This window comes from Lissotriton vulgaris, chromosome 7, assembly GCF_964263255.1.
Source record: "Lissotriton vulgaris chromosome 7, aLisVul1.2, whole genome shotgun sequence".
In the NCBI taxonomy this organism is placed as follows: Eukaryota; Metazoa; Chordata; class Amphibia; order Caudata; family Salamandridae; genus Lissotriton; species Lissotriton vulgaris.
Genome location: NC_141695.1, coordinates 311,909,308 through 311,927,994, shown reverse-complemented (window position 1 = coordinate 311,927,994; position 18,687 = coordinate 311,909,308). Strand labels below are relative to the sequence as shown.

Below are 18,687 nucleotides of genomic sequence, written 5' to 3'. Positions count from 1 at the left end.
CCTCCCTTAACACTGGGGCGTCCCCCTTACAAGGATGGTAAAACCTTCCAGCAGATTTCGTGCCAACCTCCACTCGCTGTCCTACAGAATCTTTAAGGAAAAGTTTTACATATATCACAGCGCAAAGCATTATGAGATAGAAAAAGACTAAACATGCAATAGTCCTGTGGATCATCAATATATATCTTTTTATGTTCACGGGTAGTGCTGGATTGAATAAGGATTTCTTGTCTTGGTTAGTAATTGTATTGTATTGTATAGTATTGTAACTGCATTTATATAGCGCTTACTATCCCAGACGAGGCGTCAAAGCGCTTTTTCGGCGAGTAGCACGCTACTCCAGGACCCATAGAGGATTAGTGTTGAATTAGTATATTGAAACATGTAAGTACATTTTAAGTGGTGGATAGATTAGTCAGTTATTTGAATTTGGAATGATAGCAGAAGGATAGAGGAGGAAAAAGGTTTGTATTTATATAGCGCTTGTTGCCCCTGATGGGGTGTTGACGCACGCTATTCAGGAAGCCCATAATGGATTAGTGGTGAATTAATATGGTAAATATGAAGTGATTTCAGTGGTGGATATTAGTCAGTTATTTGGAGTGAGAAGGGTAGCGGAGGAATAAAAGGGGGGAAGAAAGATTTGCATTCACATAGCACTTGTTACCACTGATGGGTGTTGAAGTGCTTTTCTGGCGAGTAGCACGCCACTACAGAACCCATAAAGGATTAGTGTTGAAAATTAGTATAGCAAAATATTAAGTAATTTGAGTAGTGGATATATTATTCAGTTATTTGGGTAGAGAAGGGTAGGAGGCAGGATAAAAGAGAAAGAGGATTGTATTTATATAGCGCTTGCTACGCCTGATGGGGTTTTGAAGCGCAAGTAGCACGCTACTCTGCAACCCATCAGGATTAGTGTTGAATTAGTATGGTGAAACATGAAAGTAATTTTTGTGGTGGATAAGTTAGTCAGTTATTTGGATTGAGAAGGGTTGGGGAGGGGTAGAAAAGAGGGAAGAGTTTAGAAAGGTTTGTTTTAGGGGATCGATATAGTAAAAGAGGTGTCAGATGATGCAAGGAGGGGTAGAGTAGGAGCGTGTCTAGAAAGGGTTATTTTTGGGGATCATAGTAGTGGTATGGGGTTTGGGATAAATGAGAGAGTGGATGTAGAATATTGATAAATGTATAGGCTGAGAGATAGGGTAGTGCATTGGAAAGAGTAGTAGAAAGAAGTTTGAGATGAGTAAGAAGGTTAGGCTAGAAGATATATTGAGCGAAGTATAGGCTGAGAAATAGTAATGGTGACTCTTGGTGACGAAGAAAGAAAGCATCTACCTGGCCAAGAAAAAAGGATTTACCTTGAAAACAACTACAATTCTCTGGTAGCTGAAGGTAGGGTTTGTTCAGTCCCACGGAACACCAGAAGGAAAACGCTACTTACCCAGTATGCATCTGTTCTTGGCATGTAGAAGGAGTAGTTTCTGTCCTGTAACTCCAGTTCTGTAGTAGGGGTATCTCTGTTATAGTCATAATCTAGTGAATAGTCCCGCCCATGTGCGTGGACCCCGGAGCAATCAAAAATAATCTCTTACAGTGTCAAAATATGCAGAAATGCATAGACACTTAAGAGAGAATTTAAAGACAGATAATGCAGCCTAAAAAGGCTACACTATCCAGTACTTCAACTAGAAATTCCACCATAAAATCCACAAAAACAGCAAAGCCTGTACACATTTCCCTTGCTTCACCAGCAAGATCCCTCAGGAATGATAGAGAGAAGAACCTGGACAGACAAGCCCCATAGGCTGCCATTATGTGGCTTAAACAGGATACTGTGCCTTTAAGGAAACCTTCCAGAAGCTTCTCCCAGTATCCCAGAATGCATAGCAGGTCCAACTTACTTTCAGTTCTTTTTGAAGGCGTACAAAACGCCAGACATGTAGCATTACTTACATGAAGAATTCACCACCGGGGAGGCGGGAGGGCGCTTATGACTATAACAGAGATACCCCTACTACAGAACTGGAGTTACAGGACAGAAACTACTCCTTCTGTAGTAGGGGATCTCTGTGTATAGTCGTAATCTAGTGAATAAAATGGCAAGCCCATTCCCACAACAAAGCGGCGGTGGAGAAACAGAAACAACCACTATAGTGCGAATAAATTCCGCAGCGAAGCCTGCCCAACCTGAGCGTCTGCCCTGGCATCAGTGTCCAGGCAGTAATGCTTAGCAAAGGTATGAACCGACTTCCAAGTGGCCGCCTTGCAGATCTCTGCAATCGGAACATTACGGAGTAAAGCTGTCGTGGCAGCTTTACCTCTGGTGGAATGAGCCTTAGGCTTACCACCTAAGGTCTTATTAGCTTTTTGGTAGCACAGCTGTATGCAGGACACAATCCACCTAGAGATGGACTGTTTAGAGGTAGCAAAACCCGTCCTGACAGATCCATAATTGACAAATAATTGGTCTGACCTACGAATATCCTTGGTTTTATCCAGATAAAATTTCAACACCCTCCTGACATCCAGGGAATGTAAAGACCTTTCCGCTGGAGATGAAGGATCCTGAAAAAACGTAGGCAAAGTTATAGTCTGGTTGATATGAAAATCAGAAATAACCTTGGGAAGAAATTTCGGGTGAGTACGCATAACAACCTTAGCAGCATGAAATACAGTATAAGGTTCTTGGCAACACAACGCCTGAATTTCACTCACCCTGCGGGCCGATGTAATGGCCACGAGGAACGCCGCCTTCCAGGACAGGTGCTGCAACGAAGCCTTATGAATAGGCTCAAAAGGCTCCTTCATCAATCTGGACAGCACCACATTCAAATCCCATGAAGGCGAAGGAAGCCTGACAGGAGGGAACACTTTCTTCAAGCCTTCCAAGAAATCTTTGACCACAGGGATCTGGAGGAAGGAAGTCTGTGAAGGGCATTTCCTGCAGGCAGTCAAGGCAGCGAGATGAACCTTAATGGAATGAACGTTAAGGCCAGACCGCGCCAAATGTAGAAGATAAGGAAGGATGACTTCTTCCTTGCATGTCGTTGGGTCATAGTTCTTAGACTTGCACCAGATACAGAACCTCTTCCACTTGTAAGCATAGGAAGTCCTAGTGGAAGGTCGCTTAGCCTCCTTCAGTATGTCCATGCAATCGTCAGGGAGATTCAAATGGCCATATTGCACTATCTCAGGAGCCATGCCGCCAAACTCAAAGAGGAGAGGTTCGGGTGCAACATCTGCCCCCCGAACTTCGTGAGAAGGTCCGGCCTGCACGGCAGCCGTATGTGCGGAAGGAGAGACCGGTGTAGAAGGTCCGTGAACCACCACTGCCTGGGACATTCCGGGGCAATCAGGATCATCCGCGCCCTGGATTGGGACAGCTTGATCAGCACCGCTGGAATCAGGGGAATGGGTGGAAAAGCGTACACAAAGCTGTTTGACCAGTTGATCCAGAGTGCATTCCCCAGCGTCCCTTGCTGGTAGTACCTGGAGGCGAAGTCTCGGCATTTGCTGTTTTCGGCGGTGGCGAACAGATCTACATCTGGAGTCCCCCACCTTTCGAAGACTTCTCCTAGCACGTCGTCGTTTATGACCCATTCGTGGTTTTCCTGAATCAGTCTGCTCAGTGCGTCCACCTGAACATTCTGCACACCTGGCAGATGGGTGGCCGTTATCGTCAATCCTCTTGCCAGAAGCCAATGCCAGATCGTCAGCGCCTCCCGAGATAGGGTGCGCGACCTCGACCCCCCCCTGCTTGTTGAGGTAATACATCGTGGTAGTATTGTCCGTCTGTACAAGCAGAGAGTTGGTCCGGAAGGACGGATGAAAGGCCTTCAGCGCCAAGTGAACAGCTCTGAGTTCCAGGAAATTGATGTGATAAGTGGACTCCATCGGAGACCACGCACCTTGAATCTGTAAGTATCCCCAATGCGCTCCCCAGCCGTGGAGAGAAGCATCCGTCACGATCGTCTGAGTAGGAATGTCCTTGTGAAAGGGAACCCCTCTGAGGAGATTCTCCACTGAACACCACCACTTCAGAGACTGAAGAGCATGCAGAGGCAGTCGTATCTTGTCGTCCCAAGATCCTTTCCTCTGGTCCCACTGGTCCTCCAAGCACTCCTGCAGAGGTCTCATGGGAAGTCTTGCATGGGGAGTGAGGAAGATACAAGAGGCCATCGACCCCAGTAGAGAAGACACCGTCCTCACTGTTGTAGATGGAGCGGTCATAAGAGCCTGAGCCTTCCGAAGGATCGATCGCCGTCGCTCCTCCGAAGGAGACACGCTTGCTGACAGCGTATCGATTGAGGCTCCCAAGTACTGTATGCACTGGACCGGAGTCGGGACAGACTTGGACATGTTGATGAGCAACCCCAGCTTGTTCAAGAGAACGCACGTCTTCTGGAAGTGCGCTTGAGCTTCCGAGAAGGAGGAGGCCTTGATCAACCAATCGTCCAGGTACGGGTAGACAAACACCTTGTTCTTCCGCAGATGTGCGGCCACCACCGCCATGCACTTCGAGAATGTTCTGGGTGCAGACTTCAGTCCGAACGGCAACACTGTGTATTGATAGTGATTGGCGCCGACTTGGAATCGCAGGAACTTCCGGTGTTTGTGTGCAATGGGCACATGGAAGTAAGCATCCTGTAGGTCTATGGCACACAGCCAGTCTCCCCGTTGCAGCTGAGGATAAATCTGATGCAACGACAGCATGCGGAACTTTTCTCTGCGAATCCACTTGTTTGCCTGTCGCAAATCCAGAATGGGCCTGAATTCGTTCTTGTCCTTCTTGCGGACCAGAAAGAATCGGGAGTACAGACCTCTTCCTCTCTGAGACAGAGGTACGTCTTCAATCGCCCTTTTCCTTAACAGGATATCGGCCTCCGCCTGGAGCTCGCGCAGTTGATACTGCGAGCTGACCGGAGTGATCGCTGGAGGAGGGCTGATGAACCGAAGACTGTATCCATTGCAAACAATATTCAGCACCCACTTGTCCTGAGTAATTTTTCTCCACTCTGCCAGAAAAGATTGAATGCTTCCCCCCACCGGAGCGGGTAACGGACGAGGGGGAAGTAACAGCTCAGGGTCGAGACCCTGCTGCGCCCTTGTTCGCGGTAGAGGGTTGTTGGCCTCCCCTACCCTTCTGGCGCTTTTGGAAGGGCCGGCGGTACTGGTGCTGCTGCTGCTGTTGCTGACCCGCAGCCTGTCCGCGCCCTCGGCCCTGCGCCCCGAACCTCCTCTGGAACGGGCGGTAGCTCTTCTTGTCCTTGGGCTTCTCCAAGCCCACCGCCGTCAAGGTCTCCACCTCCGCCTTCATGCGGGCCATTTCATCGTCCGCGTGCTTCCCGAAGAGGGTCTTCCCCGAGAAGGGCAGATTAGCAACTCTCTGTTGTGCCTCCGGCTTGAGGGACGTCAGTCTAAGCCAGGCATGGCGTCTCTGATTAATCCCATGACAATAACCATGGGCCGCCAGCAACGAGGCATCAGCAGCCGCGCTGATGACTTGATTGGAGACCAGCATCCCCTCCTTCAGGACTTCCAGGAAATCCTCCCTCCGATCCTTCAGAAGGAGATCCGCAAACTGTTGCAGGGACTCCCACAGCGCCCGATCATAACGTCCCAGCAGGGCCGTGTCGCAAGCCGCCTTCATGGACGTAGAGGCCGTCCCACAGGCCTTTCTCCCATTGGAGTCGATCCAACGACTTTCCTTATCCGGAGGAACAGTAGAAGACTGGGAGGTCAAGTGCTGCTTCCTGGCTGCCGTCACAATCACGGAGTCTGGCACCGGGTCAGTTCTCAGAAACGCCGGGTCCGAGTCCGGAGCCCTGTACTTCTTAAGAAGGCGGGACGGAGCGGCCTTCGTAGTTGCAGGTGTAAGGAACCATTCCTTTGCTGGTTCCTCCAAACCTGGCACGAGCGGCAGAAGAGGGCGGGACAGGTGCCTCTTGTGAAGTGTCTCAAAGATCACGGACGTCGTCGGTGTTGGAGCCGTCACCGTGATCCCGAGCTTCGCCGCCCCCCTCAAGAATACGTCCTGAAAGGTACTGATATCGTCCACTGGGGACATCCTTGTCCCTGGCGAGTCCGACAACGTTGGGGAGAAATACCTGGTCCCGGAGGAATCCGTGCGGGACCGCGACTCTCGCCTCCTGTGGCGCCTCCTCGATCTCGTAGAGGAACGGTGCCGACTGCGCTCTCTCCCTCTCCGCCCGGAGCGGGATCGCGACCTCCTGGGCTTAGGTCGCCCTGCCGGAGCCACCGGGGCAGGAGACTTAGGTCTGTGTGGCGCCCCCGGCCGAGGAGTCCCTGTAGGAGGAGTAGGGAACCTTGGCAACGAATAGGTCCTCGGAGGTACTGGAGGAGGCTTCTCCAACGGAGGATCCTGAGGAGGTGGAAGAGGTGGCAGTGGTGGTGGAGTAGGGGACCGAGGACGAGGCCCTCTTGGCAGGGGAGGAGGAGGAGTAACCGACTTAGGCTTAGTCGGAGTGAACACAGCAGAGTGCGCTGAACCCGGCGAATCTCCCCCCTCACTAGGATGGGACCTAGGAGAGTCATCCACAGCCTCCTGACGCTTGCCAGAGCGACTCCTGGCGTCAGCGCTCCTTCCGCGCCTCTTGGGAGTCGGAGAACGTCGACCCGACGGCGAGCGCCGTCCCCTCGGGGTCGAGTTGCGCTTCCTCGGCGTTGAACGAGACAACCTCGACGTCGCACGTCTCCTTCGCCTCGACGTCGATCGTCCATGCCTCGACGTCGACCTCCTGCGCCGTCGATGCCTCGACGGCGACCTTCTGTGCCTCGACGGCGACCTTCCGTGCCTCGACGGCGACCTTCTGTGCCTCGACGGCGACCGTCCATGCCTCGACGCCGAGGAGCCCCTCGACGCCGATCGCCTCCTCTTCGCCGACGGCGGCCGGCGGTGTCGTCTCGACGACGAGCGCCGACGCCGGGCCACACGACTGCGATCACTCGACGTCGACACCGACGTCGAGGACGATGAAGCAGCCACTGGAGACTTCGACGGCGGCCTGTCCACATCCCTCGACGTCGACGGTCGACGTCGTCTCGACCCAGAGCCCTGGGGAGAAGGGGAACAGATAGCAGTCATTCCTCTCGACGTCGTGGTAGGAGCCACCGACCCAGACGGAGACAGATGACGTTTGCTGGACTTCCTGCCCCTGGGGAGCCCCCCAGAGGCCTCAGCATGGGCAGAAGAAGCCCCACCAGACCCACCTTGTGCCTTCATCCTTCTCTCCTCGAGTCCCTGAAGTCTGATTTTCATCCTGTCCCTCAGGGTCCTGCCAGTGAACCCACGGCAGATCTCACACTCCTCTGGTATGTGGGAAGAAGGAAGGCAGAGGATACAGACCTCATGGGGGTCTGACTTGGCCTTCTTCCTGGAGCACCTCGGACATTTGTCAAATAATGCAGGCATTATAGACAACTAAAGTGTGCAAAAGACCAAGAAGAAGACACCAAAGTACTTTAAAAGTACACAAAATCGAAATTAGTGTAAAAATACCAACAAAAACCCCTAAAAAGGGAGAGCTCAATGCTCCAGGGTCCTGCTTGCAGGAGCCGGAAAAAAAGAACTGAAAGTAAGTTGGACCTGCTATGCATTCTGGGATACTGGGTGAAGCTTCTGGAAGGTTTCCTTAAAGGCACAGTATCCTGTTTAAGCCACATAATGGCAGCCTATGGGGCTTGTCTGTCCAGGTTCTTCTCTCTATCATTCCTGAGGGATCTTGCTGGTGAAGCAAGGGAAATCTGTACAGGCTTTGCTGTTTTTGTGGATTTTATGGTGGAATTTCTAGTTGAAGTACTGGACAGTGTAGCCTTTTTAGGCTGCATTATCTGTCTTTAAATTCTCTCTTAAGTGTCTATGCATTTCTGCATTTTTTGACACTGTAAGAGATTATTTTTGATTGCTCCGGGGTCCACGCACATGGGCGGGACTATTCACTAGATTATGACTATACACAGAGATCCCCTACTACAGAACTGTAGATTCGCATGCTTTGCATAGCCTCCCCATTTAGTGTTGGGTCCGGATGTTTGCACTTTGTTTTTCTTTGAAGAAGTCTTTTCCAGTCACGAAGTAGGTGACTCCTCCTTTCGGTGATAGTGTGCATGCCCATCGACTTAATTGTTAAGAATGGTTTCCCGCAGAGGCTGATAATTGAGTTAGTGAGAGTAGAAGAAAGAGATGTCCAATATATATATATATATATATATATATATATATATATATATATATATATATATATATATATATATATATATATATATATATATATATATATATATATATATATATATATAATGGAAGAACAGTTACTGTCTCTAGGCCTCTCATTTTGTCCACCAAATAAATTCTCCTACAACCAAACTCGGATTGATTTGTACAAATTTGTGAGGAAAATTAAACTAATAAAATACTTCAAACTGGAGGCAAAACGGAAACAAGGTGTGGCAATTGACATTCCTCTCAATATGGCACCCCAACTCCAAGTACAAGACAATGCTGGCCTGTAAAACTTGTATGATCTAGCCTTTGATGATTCTTCTCAAACTGCTCCAACTGTCAGCCAGGTGTTCAATGTGAATCGTACAGTGCCGACACCATTCAAACCCAAGTCGACATTTTTTCCACTCATGCCTCGGGATGCTGTAGACATATTCAGCGATCATGTTATCATTGAACTTAAAGCTCTAAACAGATCGATCCTGAGCCAGCACAAACAACTGAAATACAATGACCAGCAATACAATCTGCTTATCAATAAACTCCAATCAGACCACAATGTGATTGTTAAGAGTGCCGACAAGGGCGGCAATACTGTTCTTTGGAAGACATCGGACTACATTGAGGAAGCACAAAGACACTTATCGGACTCAACATGCTACACTATATCATCGCAATTTGCTATGGTTCAAAACCAAAATCAAATACGCAAGCAGCTTAATACTTGGAAAAGACTTAATCTTCTGACCAAAGATGAATGTAATTACCTATCTAAAGACCATCCTGTGACACCTTATCTATATTTCTTGCCTAAAGTTCACAAACTTGTTACCCCCACGCCTGGTCGTCCAATCATATCGGCCATTGGGAGTATGACAGAGAACATCTCTAAATATGTGGACTTTTTTCTCCAGCCCCATGTTGCAAGCCTCCCTTCTTTTTTGAAAGATACAACAGACTTTTTGACCAAGATTGGAACTGTTAATTGGTGCAGTGATTATTTGTTTCTGATTTTAGACATTGAATCACTTTATACCTCTATCAATCACCACCATGGTATAAATGCATGTCAGTACTATTTGAATACACGTGCCATCTGTTTCAGGGAACACAATTCCATGTTGATTTCTATGATTAAGTTGTGCCTAACTTCCAATTTTTTCCGTTTCAAAAACAATACTTACCAGCAATTGCGTGGTGTGGCGATGGGCTCGTGTTTTTCCCCCAGCTACTCATGTCTTCATGTGGGTTGGTGGGAGGAACACGAGCTCAGAACCACACACGCACATTGGTCGTCGTGCATTGCGCATTACTGGCGCTACATTGATGATATCTGCATCATTTGGAAGGGCACACAAGAACAGGCCCTTTCATTTGTATCCGACTGCAATGCCAACTCTCTAAATCTAAAATTCACTGCCAATGTAAGTACAATTGAAGCAGAATTCCTTGATGTGCACCTGTTTGTCAAAGACAACAAACTCGAGACTAAATTGCATCGCAAGAGCACCGCGGGTAATGCAATCTTACATGCACGCAGCTCCCATCCAGCACACACCATCCGCAGTATTCCCTATGGTGAATTCATTAGAATCCACAGAATCTGCAGCGACCATGTTTCTTTGGCTACATGCCTTGAGGAATCCAAACAGCGCTTCTTGAGAAGAGGGTACTCTAGAACAATTCTTGATCATGCCTTAGCCAAAGCCTCATCAGTGGATAGGGTTTCACTTCTTACACCCAGGGATCCTACCACTGAGAGTATTAAAAACACTAAGGATGGCACCCATTGCACAGTCAGATTAATAACCACTTTCAGCTCACAGGAGCGTAAGATTAGGCGCATCATTGGCACTGAATGGCCTATCATTTTGACGGACCCTATTCTTGGCCCCATGTTACCTGAAACACCTACAATTACATTCAGACGTGCGCCATCCATGCGTGATGCTCTAGATAGAACAGCACCTGAAAATCCACCTAAACTCACTAAGATCAACAAAATGGGTTTTTTCAAATGCACATCCTGTCGCGCCTGTAATTTTGCCACCAACACTACTGAATATGTCACTGCATTTAGCGATATACCCATTCCAATCAAAGAATATCTGACATGCAGATCAGAGTTTGTTGTTTACAAGCTCAAATGTACATGTGATCTGGAGTACATAGGTAGCACCAAGCTGCCTGTTCACCAAAGAATACTCCAGCATATCAGAGCCATCGTAAACAGTGACAGTAATTACCCCGTGGCAAGACATTTTGAAGCAGTCCATGATAAAAAGCTGAAGGACTTGCAATATACGGTCCTTTGCTCAGTACCTCAACCGAGTCGTGGTGGGGACCGCGAGAAACTACTAAGACAGCGTGAATCTCAGCTCATTATGTCCCTTGACACCAAGGCCCCAAATGGGCTAAATCTGACTGAAGATTTGAAAAGCTTTCTTTAAATATTTGTACTGTAGATTATTTTGCTCTTGGTCTCTGTCGATCTCTTTCTAAGACTGTAACTACCTTGTTTCTTTTACTCTTTCTTGTTCGGTCAATGCGTCACTTATTGGTCTAGGCCTACTGCCACTTATCTGCTCAGATGCCTTTTCATAATCACTTTATGTAATGTTCTGACTAAGCATTAATGTTACTTTAACTTTTACCCTATTTACATAATTCATCATTTCGCCTCACATGCTATTACTTTTCTTTTACTTTTCTCTGGATTTCTTTCTATTTTTACACATTTTCGGTTGGGCTTCTGTCTCTTTTTATCATTTTTTCACCTTCAAATCTACCTTCTTTTTCTATATACACAGATATTTTATGCTTTGCACTTCTTTTGTAGTACATGACTTGTACCATTGCTGGTTCTTTCTGCTGACATGGCAGTCTTTTGTTTAGCAACAGTGTTGTGGCCACGGTATTCAGGCACTATGTCTTGAGTTGCTGGCACTTTGGGTTTTTCATTACGCTGCTGGCTTGTATATATTTTTTTCCTTGATGGTAAGCACATTATACAGATTCTGGCACTATGCCATTATACCTGCAATTTTGCTTGTTTTTGTGCTTTCTTTATAGCATTTGACTATTTTCTAGCCAGTTGTTTGAAAGTTATTTGCCTACGGCCATTGCTTATATTTTAGCAGCCCTTATTGTGTCAACCTTGTTGTATTTTTACCCAACACACAATGTATATATTTGTTCAAATTTGCCATGACCAGTTTATAACAAGACACGAAATATAATGTTCATGTTTCTGCATATGTCAAAAAACGATTTTTATTTTTGCACTGTTTCTTTATTTTCCTTCTTTTGGGCGTGTTCCCCCAATCAAGCCCCTCCCAGTGTTATGTTTATATACTCCTATTTTTTTGTTGAGTGCCTATATGTGAACAAGCTCCCTAGTGGAGCGAAACGCGTCATTTATTTAATAAACGTTTATTCCTGCTACTCACTCGAGTTGGATCCTTTGTGAGCTCCGTTATGACTGTTTGCTGTGGTGTACTGAGGTCTGCACCCTGACGTTGCCTGTCATCCATTGACGGGTTGGGATTGCTTTTTCATATATATATATATATATATAAGTAAGATGTCACTGCAACAGGTATAGGTACCGAGGGAGGCGGGTGGGCGCATGTGAATCTACAGCTCTACATGGCAAGAACAGATGCATACTGGGGAAGTAGCATTTTCCGTTCGAGGCATGTGAGCTGTAGATCACATGCTTTGCATAGACTATATAGCAGTTATCTCCCAAAGCGGTGGCTAACCTGTAGGTGTTGAAGTAGTTTAAAATAGTGTACGTAAAACTGGTATTAGGATAAGGTCACTGAGACGTTAGAGCAGTGCTCTTCCTGGGACCTCCCTCATATTTTCGCCTCTAGGGGGAGTAGAAGAGATGGCAATTCCACCTCACTGGCTTAAGTTAAGGTTGCTTCAAATTAGGTGGATGTGTTACTCAACAAACACTGTTGTTAAGGCCTATGGACATTTTAACACTGTGTACTTCTACAGAGGATTCCAAACCGGACGTCGGGAAATAATTCAAGCATGTGAATATATGAAAGATCCAGTGCTGGAGAAAGTATATCTTTCCTGTTCAAATCCAAGACAAAAAAAGAACATATAGAGGATCAGAAAAATGGAGACACTTACGTTACTGGTCGCACAGAATTGGCGCTGTCCATCTTTGATCTCTGGTGTAAATTTCTGCAATAGGGCTTTCTGCACCCGCCAGATGGGAGGTGGTTCTCGTCCGGTGTGTAGAGCGAGCTATAGAGGAGCACAGAGAAAGGACAATAATTCTATAATATAATTAAAGCTAAAAAGAACCGTATGTAGTAACTTCATTACTCTAACCATGTTCTTTACACAAGTTACCAAAGCAATTTCATTCTAGATACACTATGCTTTGCTACATTGTCCATTACCACCCAAAAGCTATTCCCACATACTCTGTACAGTATAGGTACTTCTGATTATGCAGGAGCTGTGGCAATAGGTCAAGGATTGTGATCAGTTAAGAGTTCTTTTAGTGTCAGTAAACTTTGTGTTGATGGGGTCACTACACAGTTATGGGGATATCCCTACCCTGCCTCAGCAGATAGCTTCTAACAGCCAAAGCTAATCAGAGTTGAAGACAGAAAAAGCTTACGCAAGGACTAAAGTATACCTTTTCAAAGGAAAACCAGCCAAATTTACCAAATATTTCTTGATGCGGCATCTAAACTGTGGCATCCACTCTGCCTCAATACAGACTTACGTCTCAATGGGAAAGGGCCCTAGAAAGCAGCGCCGCAGGGAGGCTCGTTTGAGGCGAGGCAGGTACCTTGGAGTATGTGTGACTATAGGCACCCTTCCCCCCCGTTTTAAGGCTCATGGGGTATTTACTCTTCTAAGAACAAATTTACATAACTTAGCATACCTATTGGGGCATTGCATATTGTGCATGTTTATTTGGCATGCTCATCACTGTAGGAAGGTACATCCTGACTATGGTTGCCCCCAACTTTTTGCCCTGTGTTTTAGCTGGTTTTTGACATAGTCGACCTGGGGCCCTGCCAATCAGGACCCCAGGCCTACTTCTCTCTCTTTAAAATGGATTCCATGTACCCTAGGTACATTTCCAATTGGTACTGGGCCACCCTATCAGACCCTGTAACTCAGGGCATAGGTGTACCCAGGGCTGCCAGGGGCTGCAGCCCATATTATGCCACCCCTGGCTGGCCTCCTAAATTTGACACAACTGGCTGCATGATAGCTGGGGCAAAGTCGTGTAATCACCCTTTGCTGTAGGTGTAGTATGCCTATACCTAACCCTAAAATGGACACACAGATTCCTATCAGTCACTCCTATGGCAGGCCTTGACAATCCTGAAGGCAGAGTGCTTGGAATCGTGTGAGATGGTGCTCTGGCATGAGCTGAGCCTGTCTGCAGCTTGCGGAACCAAGTCCTAATAGCTGTTCCAGGATATCGCATACCATATACTCTTAAGTGCATTATAATCCTCGCGGTTAAATGCTAACTTTGGTATTGCTTTATCAAAACATGTCGAGTAAGGTGTCATACGAATTGGAATACTAACCCCTCGCCAATTCTGGCGACGGGGTTAGCATTCCACCCTTCTAGAGGGACACGACATGGCTGTAACTGTGAAACCCGGTTAAAGTTAACTGAAGCCTCAGCTCCACAAAATGGATGCTGCCACCACAGACACGAGTCTGACCTCCTACTGCTGGGAGTCCTTCCAGCGAGGGAGGCCTGGACAAAGGGTTTCCTGTCAGGGGCGGTGCTAGCACCGTCCCAGACATGGTTTTGTGTATCCTGGGTAGGCAGGGCTTTTCAGGAAGGTGACTGCTGAGTGGCACCCCGGTGCTCACTACGCATAGGCCAGTCAGAACCAGTTCCAGGGGCACACCAGCCCCTGGCCTGGGGAAGTCCGGCAGGGGAGAGGGGTGTAACCACCCCCCTCCTGGTCCCACCCATAGGCAGGACCTAGTCACCGGGTCAGCCCCCTTTTTTAGTATAAAGATAGGAGCGGGCCCCCTGTTCAAATTAGATCATCTTTAGAATCAAGATACGACTTTCTTCGAAAGGACTTCACGATTTCTTCATCAAGATTCTCCCTTGTGGCTAAGGAGTAGTCACCCTGCATCAAGCGGGCACCATCTTAAAGAACCACTGCGGTCTGCTGCAAGTCCTTCATCACGAATCCGACGACCCAGCTCGACGAGACCCGGCTTCCCTGGCACCTCTGACCTCTACTCACCTCTACAGCAAAGCTGAGAACCGTGAGTGCGACGAGACCTCGAGGGACCGACGATCGCCAAGACTGCACGACATCTTTACTGCAAGCCCACCGTGTCCTCCACTGGTGAGTGCTTTGGGGTCCGAGAAGCCCCGACCCTGCGCAGCTCCAGCACCCAAGGTCCGCCTCCCTGCATCTCCACGATCTGCGTGGGGCCCTTCTGCTGTTTGCTGTGCACCGCGTTGTTTGGCTACTAGCCGGCTGGCTTGTGGCCTTCTGAACGACGCCCGACGACATCTCTGCTGCTGGCCTGGTTGCTCCAGGCTGGCCCTTGCTTCCTTCTTCAAGAGAGGCACCCCGGACCCTCCTGGTCCACTCCAGACGCCATTTTAGGTCCACCGCGTGGGCTTGAATTTGCCAAGGCTTTGTTGCCCAATCCTGGGTCCAGCGACGCCGACAGCTTCTATCTTCGTGGGACAGCTCGATCCTCCATCCTGGTCGCCGACAACGCCTCCTGGTCCGTGAGATCTTCGAGTACAGCGTCACCCACTCACCTTGTCGAGGTGGCTACCATCCGGTGCCCTCCTGGTGCCCACTGACTACTGGCTAGTAGTCTCGAACTTGGTCCCCTCTGCTTTCAGGTGTCATCTATCTTCGAGATCCAGGCTTGGATCCAACTGAACTTTCTTCACTGGTCACCGGCCAGCATCTTTTCTTCCGGCTCCTGGTCCGTCTACGAGGATTCCCGACGTCTTTTCAGACCTATGCAGCTGCAGCCCCTGGGCTAGGTAACTTCGGCATTTCGGTGCCCCAGCATAGCCTCACTATCCAAGGGTCAGAATCTACTTTCGTTTTCTCCCTACCAGGTCGGGTTCGCCCGAGAACACTAACTTTTCAATTTCTAGCTACCATAGACTTTTGTCCGCATCTCGCATGAGAGTGCACACACTGCACCCGAGTCCCCTAGGTCTCCTAGAAGTAATCTAACGATTCCCTAGTCAAGTCCTAGCGATTCCAAAAGCTATTAGTACTGTACTTACCTGCTAGTAATTTCGCATTCCACTTTCAGAGTATATGGTTTTCCGTGCCCCTCGGGCATTTGTATATACTGTGCTAACTTAAGTATTTTTTTAAGAGTTTTGGTTTGTGCTTAGTACCCTGTTCTCATAAAGAGTACAGGGCTGTTGTGATCTTTAATAAATAACTGTTTATTTTCATAACACTTGTGTGGTGTCCTTTCACTTGGTGTTCAAGGGGTATATGTGTGGTAAACAGCTGGCTTAACACGCCCTCTCGAGTCTTTAGCCTTAGACTGCTCGTATCCACGCTACTAGGATAGCTGGTCTATAAGGTTGACTTACAACCAATCATCAATAAGGGTTGCTGGACTGATACATAGTGTTCACTAGAATAGTGAGCACTGCATATCAGGCCACCTTCTCACATTGGTGAGCAGCGGTTGGGATTTGAGCTTGCTGTTGTTTTACCACACGTATCCTAAGAATATCTTGTTGAAAGATCACATAAGTACTGTTAGGTACATATAACTAAAGCTTAGAATACTCTGAGTTCTACTGAACCAGCTGTTGCAGCTCCTCAAGGCCTAGCACACCTTGGCTGCAACTCTAGCAAGGGATCAGTAGGTAACACATAGTGTAGGTAGGTGCATCACTTACACCACACTAGAAACAGTATGTCGGACAAAGGTGGAAACACTGAGTCTCCCCTTGTGTCAGTTGACCCTCCACAGGTAATCCCTTCAAGATATACTGTGCTTAGCTTCCATGAGTTACGACAAGTATGTACCTCTAGGAAGATTAAGCAGGGGTCTAACCCCACAACTGCCTTTCTGATTGGTCTCTTAGAGACTTATGATGCAAGGAGGGATGGTAACCTTCTAATCCAGATGGCAATATGCCCTCCTTACAGGGTCCCTTTGATAACCAGGACCATCCCCTTCAGGAAGCAGATGATGCTGATGATGAGGATGATGACTTGGTGTCTGGGGATGAGGCAGATAAGGGACAGGTAGAAGTCAGTAGACTAACCAGGTCCAACTTAAGCAGACATGAGATGGATTCTAGGGGAGCCCTGGGGCCACTCTCAGGTCAGCTTAACATTGGGAATGGACGAGCTAGGTCTCTATCCAGAGGCTCTGGCAGATCCCTTCATACCAATGGCTCTCAACGTTCCTCTCAGAGGGGAATGACATCTCCCCAGAGGAGAATGTATGCAGCTAAGGAAAAGGCAGCCAACCTGAGGATTGAAAGGGAAGAACTTGCCCTGGCCAAAGAAAGGCTTGCCTTTGCTAGAGAGCAACAGTTGAGTGGGGCAGTCCCCACTGGTGGCAGCATTGTACCTAGCAATAGGGAAAGGAGTTTTGATACAAAACACCTTGGTAAGATAGTGCCCCCCTTTAAACAAGGGGATGACATCCACAAATGGATTACTGCTTTGGAGAGGGCCTGCACTGTGCAAGGTGTTCCCCCAAGTCAGTGGGCAGCTATCTTGTGGCTCTCCTTTGAAGGAAAAGGTAGAGACAAGCTCCTCACCACAAGGGTAGAGGATGCTAATGATTACCAAGTCTTGAAAAATGCACTGGTTGATGGGTTTGGCCTAACCACTGAACAATACAGGATGCTGTTCAGAGACACCCAGAAAACTCAGTCTCAAGATTGGACTGACTTTGTTGATTGTGCCACTAAGGCTTTTGAAGGCTGGCTACTGGGTAGTAAGGTTACTGATTTTAAAGGATTGTATAATCTAATTATGAGGGAGCAAATCTTAAATAATTGTCAGAACCAGTTATTACATCAGCACCTGGTAGACTCTGAGTTGACCTCTCCACAGGAATTGGGTAAGAGGGCAGACAAATGGGTCAGAACCAGGGTTAGGCCTAAAAACCAGGGTGGTGACCAGAAAAAGGAATCAACCAAGCCTCAAGAGAAGGGTGGGGATAAATCCACAGAGAAGACTTCCCAAGGGCCCCAAAACTCCAACAAGGGTGGTGGGTCCCAGAACACTCCTTCAGAACAGAAGAAACCTTATTGCCATACCTGTAAACAGGTGGGCCATTACAAAAGTGATGCCAGTTGCCCTAAAAATGGTAATAAGGGAAATATACCCCCAGGTAATACTCCTAAACCTCCTGTTACCACTAGTGGTAATCCCCCAGGTGGTGGGAGTGCCCCCAAGAATATGGTGGGCATTACTTTGGGCCAACAGGAGGACTATGGCCTAGCCAGGTTCCCTGACCACACTCTTGTCTGTGAGACTGGCATGGGGTTTGCCAACTTCACTACTGGACCCCACATTTTGGGAAAGTATAGACAAGAAGTTTTAGTGAATGGTCAGAAAGTTGAGTCATTCAGAGACACAGGGGCCAGCCTCACCATGGTGAGTGACCATCTGGTCCCCTCTGCTCAACTGACCCCTGGTTTTACTTATCAGGTGACAGACATTCATGGAGTGAAGAGAAGGCATCCCATGGCAGTAGTCAAGCTCAGTTGGGGTAATGTCACAGGGCCCATGAGAGTGGCAGTGACAGATAACCTACCTGTAGATTGCTTACTGGGGAATGACCTGGAACTCTCAGCATGGGCTGAGGTGGAACAAGAAACTCATTCCAGAATGATAGGCCTATCCAGACAGGTTAGTGGGGCAGTAATAGCTACAGCCCCAGTCCAAGCACCATTCCTCCCTGAAAAGGTTGGACGGGCAGTGGTAGCCACTGCCCAGGCTCAGACAGACTTTCCAGAGCAGGATAGGAGGGCTGTGACAGTCACAGCCCAAACACAAACTGAGTGCCCTCCTGAAAAGGTTGGCAAGGTTGAAATGGTCTCAGCCTCTACTCAGACAGATAGTGAGGTTGTGAAGCCTGAAACAATGGATCACTCCACTCAAACAGAGAGCATTGCGGAGGAAGAAGAGTCTTCCCCCTCCCAGACACTAGGTGAGAGCCAGCCTCCTCAGGGAACTGACTCTACCCCTGTTGAAGGAACTGCCCCAGAGGTAGTCAGGCCTAGCCTGGCAGAGCCCCTGATAGCAGTGGACCCTTCCCAGGTGGGACCCAGTCTGGAGCAGGTAACCTGCACCTCTCTACCCTGCCTCAGTCAGCCCAGGGCTGTGGAGGTCAGGGAGGCCAGTGGTGGACCCAAAAGGGCCCCCTGTCCAAAAGAACCCCTTAATCAGCAGATTAGG

At 48.1% G+C, this 18,687-nt stretch overlaps 1 protein-coding gene across 1 annotated transcript in view; it reads right to left on the bottom strand.

Moving 5' to 3' along the window:
• Positions 1 to 18,687, bottom strand: part of PRR12 (proline rich 12) — a 514,104-nt gene that overhangs the window by 224,590 nt on the left and 270,827 nt on the right. Inside the window, exon 7 of the mRNA XM_086930126.1 lies at positions 12,395 to 12,511. Within this exon, the coding sequence (XP_086786252.1) occupies positions 12,395 to 12,511 (117 nt within the window). The remainder of the gene's footprint in view (positions 1 to 12,394; positions 12,512 to 18,687) is intronic.